Raw genomic sequence first — 14,747 nt, 5'->3', positions numbered from 1 at the left:
TAAAAAGGAGTTGATAATTTATTCAATATTAAAGTTAAATTATGAAAAAAATATAAAAAAAATAACCCACTTACTATAGGTTCTATTGTAAACATTGTGGTTGAGGGTTTATTTTTTGTTCTCTATTACTATTTCATTTTGCACTTGATGTTTGTATCTAATTATGTGTCCCAATATAGTTTTATTTAAGTTTTATTGCATGCTTGAGGTTTTGGAGAGTGTTTACTAAGTGAATTAATCATTAATTTTATGAAAAATAATATTATTTTGTTGGCCAAAGAAAATTAAAAGAACAATGATCAAAATTAAGAAAACAATATAGCATTTCATTTTTATTGTTCATGAGGCACAAAAAAAGTACAATTTGGTCTATGATTCTTTAGATTTTTACATTATTTGGTCCTCATTATTTGAGAATTTCAAAAGTTTCAATCCTAGACTTTATTTTATTTCTGTTTTGATTTATATGTGTTGAAGAAAGATGGGAAAACTCATTAGAAAAAGAGAAAAGGAAAAAGAAAACGTTTAGTTATTTATATTCTGGCAGTAAAAAAATTTGATCTTGATGTTAAAGACTTGTTTTAGATAGTGAATAGGAGTGTGACATAATGGTCACACAACTCACAATCAAGATTGAGATCTAATCATGAAAAGCTAAAAAAAATTTGATAAGAGTGTAACATAATAGAAACATGTCCCAAAGCACCAGCACTATTGAAATGAAGTTGAATGACGTCTCGAAGACAATTAATCTTTAATAAGTCATATTCAGTTTGTTCAAGAACCACAAAATACAAGAATCTCTCTCACATGTTAAACTAAAAGGTTCAGAAGTATTATTCATCAAAGGCGCTTAACTTTAGGCTTTATATGTGTTTAAATAGTTATGAGAATTAATCTTAATGGATCTACCCTTGTAAGCTGAATTGGCCTATTTACAAAAATTAACCTCAAACCTTTATTAGTAAACCAAAACCCTAATCCAAAAAAATCTTAGATCCTAGCTGAAAAAAAAGTTATTAATTAAGCCCATACAAACCTTGGGCTGTAGCTAAAAAACTCATAAGTCTAAGTCTTGTTATGTCGTGAAAAGAGAAAAAGAAAATAAAACATTATAGGTCTGATACAAGATTTATTTATAACCTATAATTCTGCCTACTAATCCTAAAAACTAAAAGAGAAGTTGTTGCCCCTTTGGTTTCTAAGTTAGAATAGGATTTTGATCTCAACCTTGTATTTATCATTCTTTTAAAAGGAAAATGATGCCGCCTTTAATGCTTCTCTTTGCCGCCTTTTGATATCCTTCCAATACTAGAAAAGATAATTAAGTTATTGAATTATTCTCCTTGTACAACAAGGTAACTTTGTTGCCACATGTGTTTCCTAAGTTAGCTTGACTTCCTTTGTTTTCTTTACTGTGTTTTCTCCTCCTTTGACAAGAAAGTAGAAATAAAAATAATAAATTCTAATATTTAAAGGAAATAATTAATGTTCTTAGACATAATAGGAATCCATAAAACACATGAAAATATCACAAAATAAGGTTGATCAAAACTGATACAAAATTGACAGCCTTATTGCCAAAACTTTATGGCCCAAATAAGGGTGGATTGGGTCCCTTTTGAATATCAATTAAATGTAATAAAGCATTCTCTTGATGCTTCAAAGGATCCCCAAGTTCAGCCTTGGCTAAAACTTGCACAACCAGTCCATTCAATGCTTTTTTCAATGTCTTCATTTTGAACCTTGTGATGGGCCCATTTGAAACATATAATGAGTTCTTGGTGTTCATGGGCTGATCCATATCATTGAAAGGATTTGAACTCGAATTAAAACCTATGTCAAACAAAGTAAGATCAACAACATTAAAGGTAACACTAACACTATACTTACCTTGAAGATCAACTTTTTAAGCATTGTCATTAATCCTCTCTAAAACTTGGAATGGACTATCATCACGAGGCTGTAACTTTGATGTCATATGGTTACGAAACCGTTCCTTATGCATGTGCAGCCAAACCCAATCACCGAGTTAAAAAACAATCAATTAATACCCCTTATTTGCTTTAGAAGCGTACAACTTGTTTGTTTTCTCTATTTGTAGTTGAACTCCCTTATAGAGTTGTCTCACCATCTTTGTCTTCTTTTCACCATCGAAACTTACCTTTTCTTTCAAAGGTAAATGAATTAAATTCATAGGAGTTAGTGGATTAAACCCATAAATGATTTCAAAAAAAGAAAAGTCAATAGTCAAATGTAAAATTCTATTATAAGCAAACTCAATAAAAGGCAAACATTCTTCCCAACTTTCAGATTCTTTTGAATAATAACATGCAAAAGTTATGATAAATTTCTATTCACTATCTCATTTTTTTCCCATCAATTTGAGGATGACAAGTTGTAAAATAAAAAAAGTTTAATTTCTAACTTTCTCCACAAAGTCTTCCAAAAATAGTTAAGGAACTTAACATTATAATCTGATGCTATATTCCTATGAATGTCATGCAAATATACAATCTCTATAAAGAACAAGTCTGTGATATGAGATGCATCATCTATCTTATGGCATGCAATAAAATGCATCATTTTAGAAAACCTATCAACCATAATAAAATAGAGTCTCTACCTTTCTTTGACATAGGTAAACCTAAAACAAAGTTCATAGAGATTTCTACCTAAGGTTCGATAGGTACATACAATGGTGCATACAGTCTATATGGTTGTACTTTAGATTTTGTCTTTCTAGATGCAATGCACTGTTCACAGATTCACTGCACATTTCTTTTCATCTTTAGCCAAGAGAAATATTTATGTAATATATTCAAAGTTGTTGCAACCCCAAAATGACCCATTAAACCACCCTTATATGCTTCACGAATAAGCAATTCACGCAAAGAACTAGTAGGAACATACAATCAATTCTCTTTGAACAAGTAATCATCCATCAAATAAAACTTGTCAAAAGCCAAATGTCCACATGCATTATATATTTTGGCAAAGTCAGAATCATTAGCATACAATGCCTTCACATATTCAAAGCCTAGCAATCTAGTACTTATAGTGTTTAGAAGAACATAGCTGCGTCAAAATACATCAACCACTATGTTCTCTTTGCCTTACTTGTATTTGATTACACAAGAAAAAGTTTAAATGAATTCAACCCATATTGCACGTCTTTTATTCAACTTATGTTGTCCTTTCAAATGTTTCAAGAACTTATGATCTGAATAGATTACAAACTCTTTTAGCCATAAGTAATGCTGTCATGTCTCAAGTGTTCTTACCAAAACATATGATAATTTGTTATAAGGGAGATAGTTCAAACTCACTCCACTTAAATTCTCACTAAAATAATCGATGGGTCTTCAATCCTGCATTAACACAACTCCTTTCATATTCTAGATGCATCACATTTATCACACTCGACATCGCATCGACGTTTAAAAATTTCCTGGTGAAAGAACAAATATATGACTTGTTGTTCTTAGATGGAGGAAATGTCTGGTTTAAAGAGTTGCCACCTAATATTATGGTTACTAGAAACCTTAACTGGTCAATAAAGATTTTACAGTATGGAACTAGTTACGTAAAAGATAAGATACTATCACCCTTAAAACGTTCTACCTAAGGTAGACTGTATTGCTGATTTTGTCTGAAGTTACTAAAGATTGGTTGTATTATGCTTTTGATGGTCTACCTATAATATTCTCGACTTTAGCGTCAATGAATATTCAACTACAAATAATTCCAACTTTAGCGTTGGTAAATATTACGTAACTAAAAAAGTATGGTATTCCTGACTCTTGCGTCAGTGAATAAATCAGTAAAATTTGGATTGAAAGCAAAACATATCTTTTTATTATTAGTTTTAGAAAAACATAGATATGTATCGCATATCAGATTTGCATTTCATAGTAAAAATCTACAACCCAAATACAAGGGACCCATAAAGAAATCTAAAAGGGTTCTAAAAAAAAAATTCCTAGAATTTTTTGATATCTAAAAAGACTTGTTTGGCTAGATATCAAAATAATTAAGAATGAATTTAAAGGGAAAGAACATAAGAGTGTGTTATGCCAAACGCCACCCTTAGCTCAAAGAAAATTGAATCAGCTGGGATGAGCCCTAACTCAGCCTCAACAGTTCCTATCTTTCTTTTCATTTTTTTTATGGACTGAATCTAGCCCAATCAATCTAGGTTAGGCTTGATCCAGCCGCCGAGCTTTTTCACTACCTAACCTAGTGACAAGCCACCTTTTGTTAGTAGGCGTGCGTGAATAATTCACACACGCATATTACAGGGACAAGCTAATTAAATTGCAAACGAAGGGAAAAGAAAAGTTCACCTGGTTTGCTGCTGTTGGAGAAGAGGTTGATGGTGTTTTGAAGGAATGTAAAAAGTCTTCTGTTTTGGTTTTTGCTGTCATTTCTTCATGGAAAGCTTTGGTTCTAGTGTGGGACGTTAGTTTCTGGAGATGAGGTCATGAGTCGATGATGAAGAACTCTTATTGTTGATTGGCGTTTACGGGGTGCTACTATTATCGGTTGGAGGCTGACATTCAGTTGAGGAGAAGAAGAGGTGTGACTTATGACTGAGATAGAGGAAATCCCTCTATTGTTGTTGGCTTGAGCTTGCTTATGGTTGCTGGAGCTGGTGTGAAAGACTGGTGAGTTGACTTGAGTGCTGGTTCTCACGGCTAAAACAGGGGAGAGCTACTAGATGTGGTTGCTGGTTAGAGCTACTGTCACGGGGAAGAACAGAGACGGAGCAACATCGATTAAGATGTGGAGGAGCTGATCACGGTTGAAAACCCTTATAATGTTCACGATCGAGACATGGTTTTTGCTCCTAATTTGGACACGATTGTTGTTCCTAATCAATGTTAGTGTGATGGCTGCTCTTGGTTTAACAGAAAATGCAAAAAAAAAAAAAACAAATTGATCTGAAATCTAAGGGAGATGGGAGGCTTGTGCTTTATATGCAATGGACTTCTAGCTGGCTTGGACAGTGGAGAGGAGCATAATCCACGTGTGGTTGCTGGTTTTATCTTAAGATCAAGACAATTTTTTTCTCCTTTAACAATAATAGAGTTACAGGCACGCTTTCCTGATTCATGAACGACACGTCAACTTTAAGTTTTGTTCCCTCATCAGCCTAAACAAACACCAAATTCAATATCTTCCCCGTCTTTTCAGTACTCTGTATCTTAATGGGCAATACAATTCCGGATTCAAGCAACATCGAGGACCCAAACCTAACTCGAATCTGAAGAGGGAAAGTGTTGGAGCAAAAGAAAGGGAGTTATACGATCTTAAGAATGGCTTGAATATGTTTTTTTAGTAGTTAGTAATCTCTTTCTTAAGGTCAATCTGTTACATGGGTTTTTATCAAGAAAACTTTGAGGAAAAACAAAATCAGGGATTCTGCCTTGCTCTCTGACTCTAGCTGAGACTCTTCTGTTTGCAACCTTTCGCGATGTTACTTGGATTGTGTGGTAACGTAAAGTTTAGGAGTGAAACGACTGCGGTAGTGATAGAGACAAGATGATGGCTCTGTTGGTGAAATGAGAGCTAGGTTTTTTTTTTTCGTGTATTGGGCAAACAAAGTTCCTATTCTCTTTTTGAAATTTAAATTTGATTAGAATTTAAAATTAAATTTAAAAATGGATAACTATCATTATCTTGATGATCTTTTTAAATTGAAGATTATGAGAAAATGATAAAAATACATTATAGTCCCTAGTTTTCTCACAAGTTCACAAATCACACCTTTAACCAAAATCAATCCCTGATCTTTTGATTTCAAATTTTAATCCCTTTAAAATTAAATTAAAAGTAAATCAGTAAAAATTGGGGTATAACAACATTCAATTTCAAATGTTTTTATAAAGTAAGGTAAAGTTAAAACAGGTGCAAAACATAATTTTTTTTTTTTCAAAAAAGCAAAAGCCAATTATTATTCATCCCCCTATTTAAACCCAATTGAGTTTTTAACAATTTCATTCAAGGGTGCAGCTAATGTACTGAAATCTTTCACAAAAAACCTATAAAAACTAGCTAACTCATGAAAACTTCTTACCTCATTTATTGATTTGGTAAAGGCCAATTATGGATGACCTTAACTTTCTCCCCATCCATCTCGATATCCTATGTAATTACAGCATAGCTAAGAAATACAATTTTATCCATTCAAAAAGTACACTTCTTAAGATTAACATACAATTTCTCATTACGCAACACACTAAGTATATTACACAAATGATCAAGATGCTCATTTAAGTTATTACTATAGATCATAATATCATCAAAATATACAATCACAAACTTACCTATAAACACACGCAATACATGATTCATTAAACGTATAAACATACTAGGTGCACTTGTAAGTCCAAACAACATGACCAACCATTCATACAAACCATACTTATTCTTAAATGCAATTTTCCATTCATCACCTTTTTTCATCCTAATCTAATGGTACCTATTTTTCAAAATTTTTTTAGAGAAAATGCATGATCCATATAACTCATCTAGCATTTCATCAGGCCTACAAATGAGATGTCTATACTTTATCATTATATTGTTAATGGCTCGACAATCAACATATATATTTCATATTCCATCCTTTTTAGGTATAAGTAACACTGACACAATACACAAGCTTGTACTCTCATGAATGTACCCCTTCTCCATCAGCTCATCAACTTGTCTTTGAAGCTTCTTTGTCTCCTCAAGGTTGCTTCTATAGGCTGGTAGATTAGGAATCCAGCCCCGAGTACAAGATAAATCTGATGTTCTATTCCCCTCAAAGGTGGTAATCCATTAGGGATATCTTCAAGAAACACATCTTCAAACTCTTGCTATAAAAAAACAACAACACTAGGCATAACGTGATCAAGATCATTAGTATTAAAGTAAGTTTCCTTGTATACAAGTAAAAGCATTGGCTTATTAGTGAAAAATACAGATCTGACCTCACCCTCTCTAACATAGAATTTGTGTTGTTTTTTTTCCATATAATTCTTATCACACTTACCGATTTTCTTCACTCATTTTATCTTATCTCCACTCGCGGTTAGATTTGGGTGTTTTTAGGTGGTAACTGAATGGTATGATTTGTTTGGAGTGTTGGCAGAATGTTTGTTTATGTTTGGATGAGTGGCTAAATGGGTTGCAATAGTGTTTTGGGTTTTGGTAAAATCAGATGGTCCTCTCTCCCCCTGTTCCTTACCTTGATTTTCTCTTTTTGTAGCCTTATTCTCATCACCTGTTTGGGTGTAAAAGATACAAGAATGATGATTTTACTATTTTTTTTACAATGGTATACCTATTTTTAACCCTATCATGAATTGTTTTTCTATCATACTGTCATGGTCTCTCTAATAAGATATGACTCGTTTGTATTGGTACCACATCACATAAAACTTTGTCAATATATTTCCCAATCGAAAATGGAATCATAACCTGTTTAGTCACTTTCACTTCACCATTATTATTCAATCATTGCAATTTATAAAGTCTAGTATACTTAACAATACACAAATTTAGTTTACTAACAAAAATAGTACTAGTCATATAGTACAACTTATGTTATCTATAATTAAACTACACACCTTGTTTTGTACAAAGCATCGCATATGGAAAATGTTTTTCTTTTGTTAATCACTTTTATCTTTCTTGATCTAAACTTGAAGTGTACGCCTTATAACCAAGGACTCTTCAACAAGTAATGTCAATTCATTCTCAATAAAATCCTCTAATGGTACTATGTTTTCATAATTGGATTTGTCATTCTTGAATTCCATTTCACCATTGTCTTTCATCACTATTATCCTCTTGTTTGAACACTCTAAAGCGTAATGTACAAGCCCCTGACACTTAAAACGTTTAACATCCTGAGTACATTTAGGTTGAGTGTTAGATTTACCTTTGAAACCCATAGAGGCTTCAACTTAGCTTCAAGTGGTTAAGCTTTAGTAGAGACAAAAAGTTTTGGTTGGGTATCCCTCTTTCTCCTTAAATTCATCTTCCAATATGATGAAGAACCCAAATTTAAGAGTAATGTAAGAGTGAAGGTCATCTAGGACACTGTAATAGCTCAGGAGATAGCTTAAGGAACTCAATCACAGAAGCTAGATTGTTAGAGCAAACAATGACACAAATGTCAAATAGCTTGGAACATTTAGTTTGACTAATAACAGACACAAACATGAATAATGACGATGAAAGGGATTGCTTGGAGACATATATTGGGGTGAACTAAACTCTGGATCTATTCCTATAAACTCATATAGACATTGTATTTATATGGACAATGGTGTTTATGATAGACGAAGTACTAGAGACTTCATTCATGATCATTTTATTCATAGATGCATCTCTAAATTTGATGAGATTCCTTTCTTTTAAGGAAGATTTTTAAAGAAGAGATTTATTAATTGGTTGTTAAAGTTGAAAGCTTACTTTTATTTTAACAAGATTACTTGTTATCAAAAGTAGTTGTTTTACAGAAAATTTCGTAATGGTGCTAAAAAATGATGTTTGAAGTTTTAAAATATAAAAATCATACTACTAAGCTTTAATTCAATCATGACAATATTTGAGACAATTATTAATTTAAGAGCTTGTACAAGATGATTATAAAGATATTTTATATTAGATAGATAGATAAAAAAGATTGTTATTATTTACCTTTTGTTCAACATTCTTAAATAGGAAGGAGACAAAACATCAAGGAAGTGTCATCTCTTCAAACTAGACAGTTTCAACTTCACAACAGTGATAACAACAACAACACTTCTACAAACACTACCTTGTTGATGTTTCATATTTTAATGGTGAAGGAGAAATCAATAAAACCCCTAAATTTGTATCTTATATTGATTCTCAAAGTCTTGTAGCATTTTTTTTTAAAGGAAGAATCCTTTTAATCAAACAATCATTGAAGAAAAGTTAGAATAACACAATCAGACGTCATTGATTATATTGCTCTTCATGGAAATGGATGATGAGACTAAAACCATGATTCAAAACATTGAAGAGTATATGTAAGACATATAAATGTTGACGAATCCATACAATTCTTTCTTATCAAAGAGTATTGTCAAAGTTAATTTGCAAGGTGATGGATTTAAGAGAGTACAAAAAGAAGAATTAGACACGAAAGTATCTAATTTTAAAATTTCAAAGCTAGTCCATTATGCAGAAAATAACATGGTTGAAGAGGGAGTTGAAAAACGATTGTAGTTTTTTGACATTAAGTTGGAGAAAACAAAAACAAATAATGATATTTCAATCATAGATGAAGATCTTGCAAACGAGGATATGAGGGACACAATGACTTTTAACAAGTCTTTTGGAGAAATTGTGGAAGATTATCTTAGAGTTCCTTTACATATAAGGTTGAAGAAGCTGATTTGGTTGAAGTGATAGTAAAAGAAATCAGTTTGTGAATAGGCTAAATACAGTGCTATATTTAAAGTAACTATTTTTTTGGAGTGGTTGAGTTCAATATCTAATAGTTAACTCGAGGTCGAGTTGTTTTTGTAAGTAAGGGGACTAACATGGGGCATTTTCTTCATTATTTATGGAATTATTATTTTTATTGTATTGCTTCCTTAATTGGTAAGATTTTTTAGGTTTTGAGGAGTTACATACAAGTCTAACACGTAGTTTGGTGGAAAAAAAACCATAACTTCTGACGTAACCGTTAAATTATATTGAAATTTTTCTAAAACGTTCTAAAGGTCATGTTCCATATGCAAATAATAAGACATCTTCATCCGAGTTTGGAAACATGTCCATGTTCAGTCAAAAAGTTTATGCTCGAGATTTTCTTTATTTATCTCTTGTTTTTTATTATTCTTTTTTCTATTTAAATGAAGACTTTCAATTCAATTAGGATTGTACTTACTAATTAGGACACTTTTCTTGTATTTAAATGTGGCTATTTTTTGCATAAAATTATTGAATTACAAACTTTTTAGAAAATATTAGAGTTTTCTCTCTATTTCTCTATCTCAATAGTTTAAACTGTTAGGTGAAGTCTCAAAATATGATTTATATTATTCTTTAACACACTTCCTCAAGTGAAAGCCCTTTGGGCTTGAAAACTTACACATACCCATATCGCCTTATGCTTAATTTTTATCAAATAAATAAGGATGGTGAGATTCAAACTCATGACCACATAATCATCAAGGCTTTGATACTAAGTCAAAAAACTATCTTAACCTAATAACTTAAATTATTAGATAAATTTTCAAGATATAATTTATATTATTCCGTAACAAGTTTTAAGCTATTTATATTCTTAAGGGAAGTTTTATAATGTGATGATATTTTATTCTTCTTCGTTGTCTCATTAGTTTCCACTCAACATGACTCCCATGAATTTATAGCTAATCACTATTGATTTTGAGACCGCAGCTTGGTGAGACATAAGTTGATCATCCATGAAACAGCAGCAGGGAAATGTGGAATGTAACTTGAGCGAAAACAATTACTTGATTTCTTTTTCTTCTTTCACCTATGAACATAATTTTCACATGTAAGGTGATATGAGAACATCTAGCTCTTGAACAACAGTCATGAGAGGAGCTACATAGCTGAATGAAGCGTGCGTGGTTCCTTAAATCCACAAAGATAGAAACGATGTGATTGTTTCTGAGTCGTAGGTGGAGGAGATGGAAGTTTCTCTATGCCAACATGGAAAGTCTCATGCAATGGTTCGACAAGAAGAGTTCCCTCGGCAGTGTGCTCGTCAAGCCAAGCTATGATATCGGCAAAAACGACTCCTACGTTTTCTTCAGTCTCTCCCACTGTCAAAGCATGCCACATTCCGGGGTACATTTTCATGGTCTTGTCTTCGCTGCTTGCTAGGTCGTACAAGGCCTTGCTTACTTCAGGGTCTGTCACTGTATCTGCGTCGCCATGCAACACTACGAATGGTAGTGTCACCTGCCAATTCAACGATCCAGTTAACCCAATCGCCGTAAATGTATCGTGCTTGAATCGAAACTTCGGAGTAAATAAAGGGAGCCGAAGAGCACAGTTGGTAGCAAACCTGCTTTAAACTTTCCTCGACCCTCATGCTAGTTCTGAGCATTTCCAGGGCTGTTTTAAGCCTGGGCTTGTCCTGGTATATCAGCTTGTTGTTCCTTATCTAAACCATCACCATGGCAGGATATATAAAGATTTTACATGTATAAATGTAGCAATTTCCTTATCATAACATCTATCCTTAAACAACGAATAGAAAAACACAGGCAATAGATTACCTCTTCTCTCTTAAGAGGGTCCTTGAAGGCAGAGTCAATGACATCTTTCGTAGGGACAATCTTCCACTTCGGTATAAGGTCTACCAAACCAGTCAATATATTAACAACTACCGGATGTGGCTTCAATTTCTCCGATATCTAGCAAAGTAAGCATGCCTTAGAATTAATGATCAATTATCTACCCAAAATAAAACAGTAGCTAATATATACACTATTCACCTTGCACATAGGGGCAACAAGAACGGCACCATGGTAGAACAGAGGTTCCTTCTGGTGGAGTAACAGGGCAACTGCCCCTCCCATGGACTCTCCATACAGGAACCTGCCCTTGTACCTGTAATCTTTCTCAGCTGAAAGTCAACAGAAACAAGTTAGCATAGCAGCCTGCAGCGCCACCATCACATTCAGGATCAATTGCTAGCTAGCTCACCACAAACTGACTTGAAAAAATCTTGGCAGTCGTTCACTATATTTTCAAACTTCTTGATGTAACAACGGGAACCAGCGGACCGTCCATGCCCCTCGTAGTCAATCCCAAACACAGCATATCCAGCACGTGCTAGCCTGATTCCACATTCTATTCAAATAAAAAACTGCTTCATTAAACCAGGATACCACCATTACATCAAAGACTTCCAGTGTCGATGGACCTCGCTGCTCAGAAATTCTTTCTGGTCAACGGTTCCTGTAGCTTGGTAGGGTCATTATTATTATGTATTTATTGGGGTGGGGAAAGATGCTGGTGAGCCTAACCTTACTGTCAAATCTAACCAAACTTTTTAATGGCCACGTACAAATTTTTATGCATGCATGAAACCATGTCATGGGATGGAGTCATAAAAAAAAAAAAAAAAACTCTTCAATACTCGCAGTTCAAATCCTTTTATAATTATTAAAAATTTATATAATTATTAATTTCAATATTTATAAGATTAGTCAATGTATAAATTAGTAAAAATATTCAAATTAATAATAATAATAATAATAATAAAAAAACTTAACACCCAACCATATCCCCAAACTCATGAAAAATGTGATGGGGATAAGATAAAGAATATTGTGGTCTTACTTTTTCAGCGGCCTGAGTGTATTGTGAGGTCCCATTTAAAATAAAAATATTACGTTGATATTTTTTTACTAGTTTTTTTCTATAATTTTAATATATAAATTATTTTAATATATTTATAAATAAAATTAAAAACACTATACACGGTCTGTCCTTTTTGACAGATAATTGCTATAATTCATCATTTGTTCTATCGTTATCCCTAGCAGATATGCTAAAAGCCACACTAAAGAGAGATGTCTCATGTGTGAAAGCAAAAGCACTAGCTATAGCTAATTGATAATTTGATTATTTATTTCATATGATTGTTAAGATAATGATGATTTAAGATTTATATAATTATTAATTTTAAAATTTAAGTAATTAATTAAGATACATGTAAGTTGGTCTACATTTCTATATTAATAATTAAAAAAAAATACTAGCACTAGCTATAGCTATATTATTTGCCCGCACTGTGCTGTGGTTGACTCTATATTATTTATATTTTTCTAATAAAAAAATATTTAAACTAGGTATGGTTCACTCGGTAGGATCTAGTTAATTTTATAGATTAAAAATAATTTAAACAACCCATAAAAATATAATTTAAATAATATTTTATTTAATATTAAGATAATTATTTTTTTTAGTTTAACGTCGGTGTCTAGGTCAGCTTGCGCGCACCTCGAATAATTCCACGGGCATTGAAGTTAATGATCATGTAAAATTTTAGTAGCCATCATACGAGCAATCACATGACTCGAATATGAGATCATAAAAAATTAAAAAAAACAAATTTTTTGATCGTTTTTATCACTGGACCATCTAGATGTCTAACATAACCATATATTTATTTGCCTGGGTAAACACGGTTATAAAAAATACAGTCCGTTAATAGACGATGAGGATGACGTTTGTGTGGATATACATCTATCTAATTTCGGCTTCCGCGTTTAGAATGGAAGCGCGAATTGTTTTTCTTGGCTTTCATTAATTTTGAGTCATAAAAATCAAGAAGAGGCGTTGGGATATGAACACTGTATGAGCAATGATCAGAGTGAACGTACATGTTAGGTTTCGAGTGATCAGAAGAAGAAGAAACTGGGCAAGCGTCCGAATTAATTAGCTAGCATGAACAATTAAGGCATCGCAACTAAAAGCTGTGCATAAGAGCAAGAAGTCATTAAGGGGTATTTATTACCTCTCATGGAACCACTGCACTCCATGCCATATCCTGCAAGCTCCATTAATCAATGGATTCAGTGAATATTCACACCAAACTCCCGGCAAAGAAGTAACCAAGAGGGAAGAAAAAATACCATGACAGAGGAAAACAAGTGCTCTTGGAGAAGAAGAACCCGAAGGCAACCATCTACATGTAAAGAGCTGCACTCCTCTTGAACTTCTTATATACCCCTGCCGACACACCGCCATACACATTTCCTTTGCCAAATTAAAACCAGGAGGCGCTAGCCCAGAAAAGAAAATTAATACATGGATAATATTCAGAACCCTGCGGTTCAATTATTACCTCCTGATATTCAAACTCCATCTCCATGCGAAGCTAAGAAGAAAACACGACCATAAACTATCGAGGGAGGATGATGCGTGGCTTCAGGTCAGACGGAGAGAACTCTTCTACGCTGGGGGAAAAAATATTGCTAGTAAAAGAAGAACGAAAAAAGTGGGAATATTTGGGGAGAGAGGTCAATGAGATCTGTATGCGATGATCCCCTCTTCCTTGTACAGTTAGGATGCCTTAGGGTTATGTTTATTTATAGGAGTTTGAACTGTTCCAAAAGTTATGGGGTGCCAGGTGCCAGGTGTCAATAAGTCCGTACGAAAATAATTAATAAAGGATGCTCCCTCCCACACCCCATTTAAATATCTTAATTTTGGCTAACCTCTTTAGATTCGGCGGATCAGGTTGAGCAGGGAGTAATTAAAGCTAATTAATTTTAAAGAAAAAGATATATATATATATATATATATATATATATATATATATATATATATATATATATATATATATATAGCAAAATCTAAGTAGAAATATATATATGTTTATTATTTTTTGTGTTCCTAGATTTTATTTTCTCATATGTATTTGTTCTCTTTCTTGGAAGTTGGCCGAGTGAAGTAAATAAAATTCAGTCCTTACAAGGGCAAAATATTTTATTAGATTTACCATATCAATGTATAATAAAGTTTTGTTTATAATAACCCTCGGTCTGTTGACATTGTGAAGTCATCACATGTAGATTAATACCAGTTTTTTTTTTTAATCAGAATATCAAATACATTTTACCAGTAAAAGAAAATAAAATGATGTGTATATTCTAGAAAACCTAATATATTTACACACACTATAGAGAAAAACTAGTTATTTAACCAGCGATACGCCGCGAGTTATTTTT

General features: G+C 32.9%; 1 protein-coding gene across 1 annotated transcript; it reads right to left on the bottom strand.

The window, feature by feature from the left end:
* Positions 1-10,490: 10,490 nt before the first annotated feature.
* On the bottom strand, positions 10,491-14,065 carry LOC133690614 (caffeoylshikimate esterase-like). Its single transcript, XM_062110842.1, has 8 exons — positions 13,862-14,065; positions 13,650-13,746; positions 13,532-13,564; positions 11,713-11,859; positions 11,502-11,632; positions 11,283-11,420; positions 11,069-11,167; positions 10,491-10,962 (listed from the first exon to the last, which is right to left on the bottom strand). Exons 1-8 carry the CDS (start codon positions 13,886-13,888, stop codon positions 10,603-10,605), a joined length of 1,032 nt encoding a protein of 343 aa, XP_061966826.1. The 5' UTR covers positions 13,889-14,065; the 3' UTR covers positions 10,491-10,602.
* Positions 14,066-14,747: the final 682 nt, after the last annotated feature.

This window comes from Populus nigra, chromosome 4 (assembly GCF_951802175.1).
Source record: "Populus nigra chromosome 4, ddPopNigr1.1, whole genome shotgun sequence".
Classification (NCBI taxonomy): domain Eukaryota; kingdom Viridiplantae; phylum Streptophyta; class Magnoliopsida; order Malpighiales; family Salicaceae; genus Populus; species Populus nigra.
This window is presented reverse-complemented; position numbering and strand designations above follow the sequence as displayed.

Coding starts and splice junctions, on each gene's coding strand:
- LOC133690614 (XM_062110842.1), bottom strand. CDS start 13,888: ATGGAGATGGAGTTTGAATATCAGGAG. Junction 11,421..11,501: donor TTGTTGCCCCTATGTGCAAG/GTGAATAGTGTA, acceptor TTACTTTGCTAG/ATATCGGAGAAATTGAAGCC. Junction 10,963..11,068: donor TCGAGGAAAGTTTAAAGCAG/GTTTGCTACCAA, acceptor TTGAATTGGCAG/GTGACACTACCATTCGTAGT.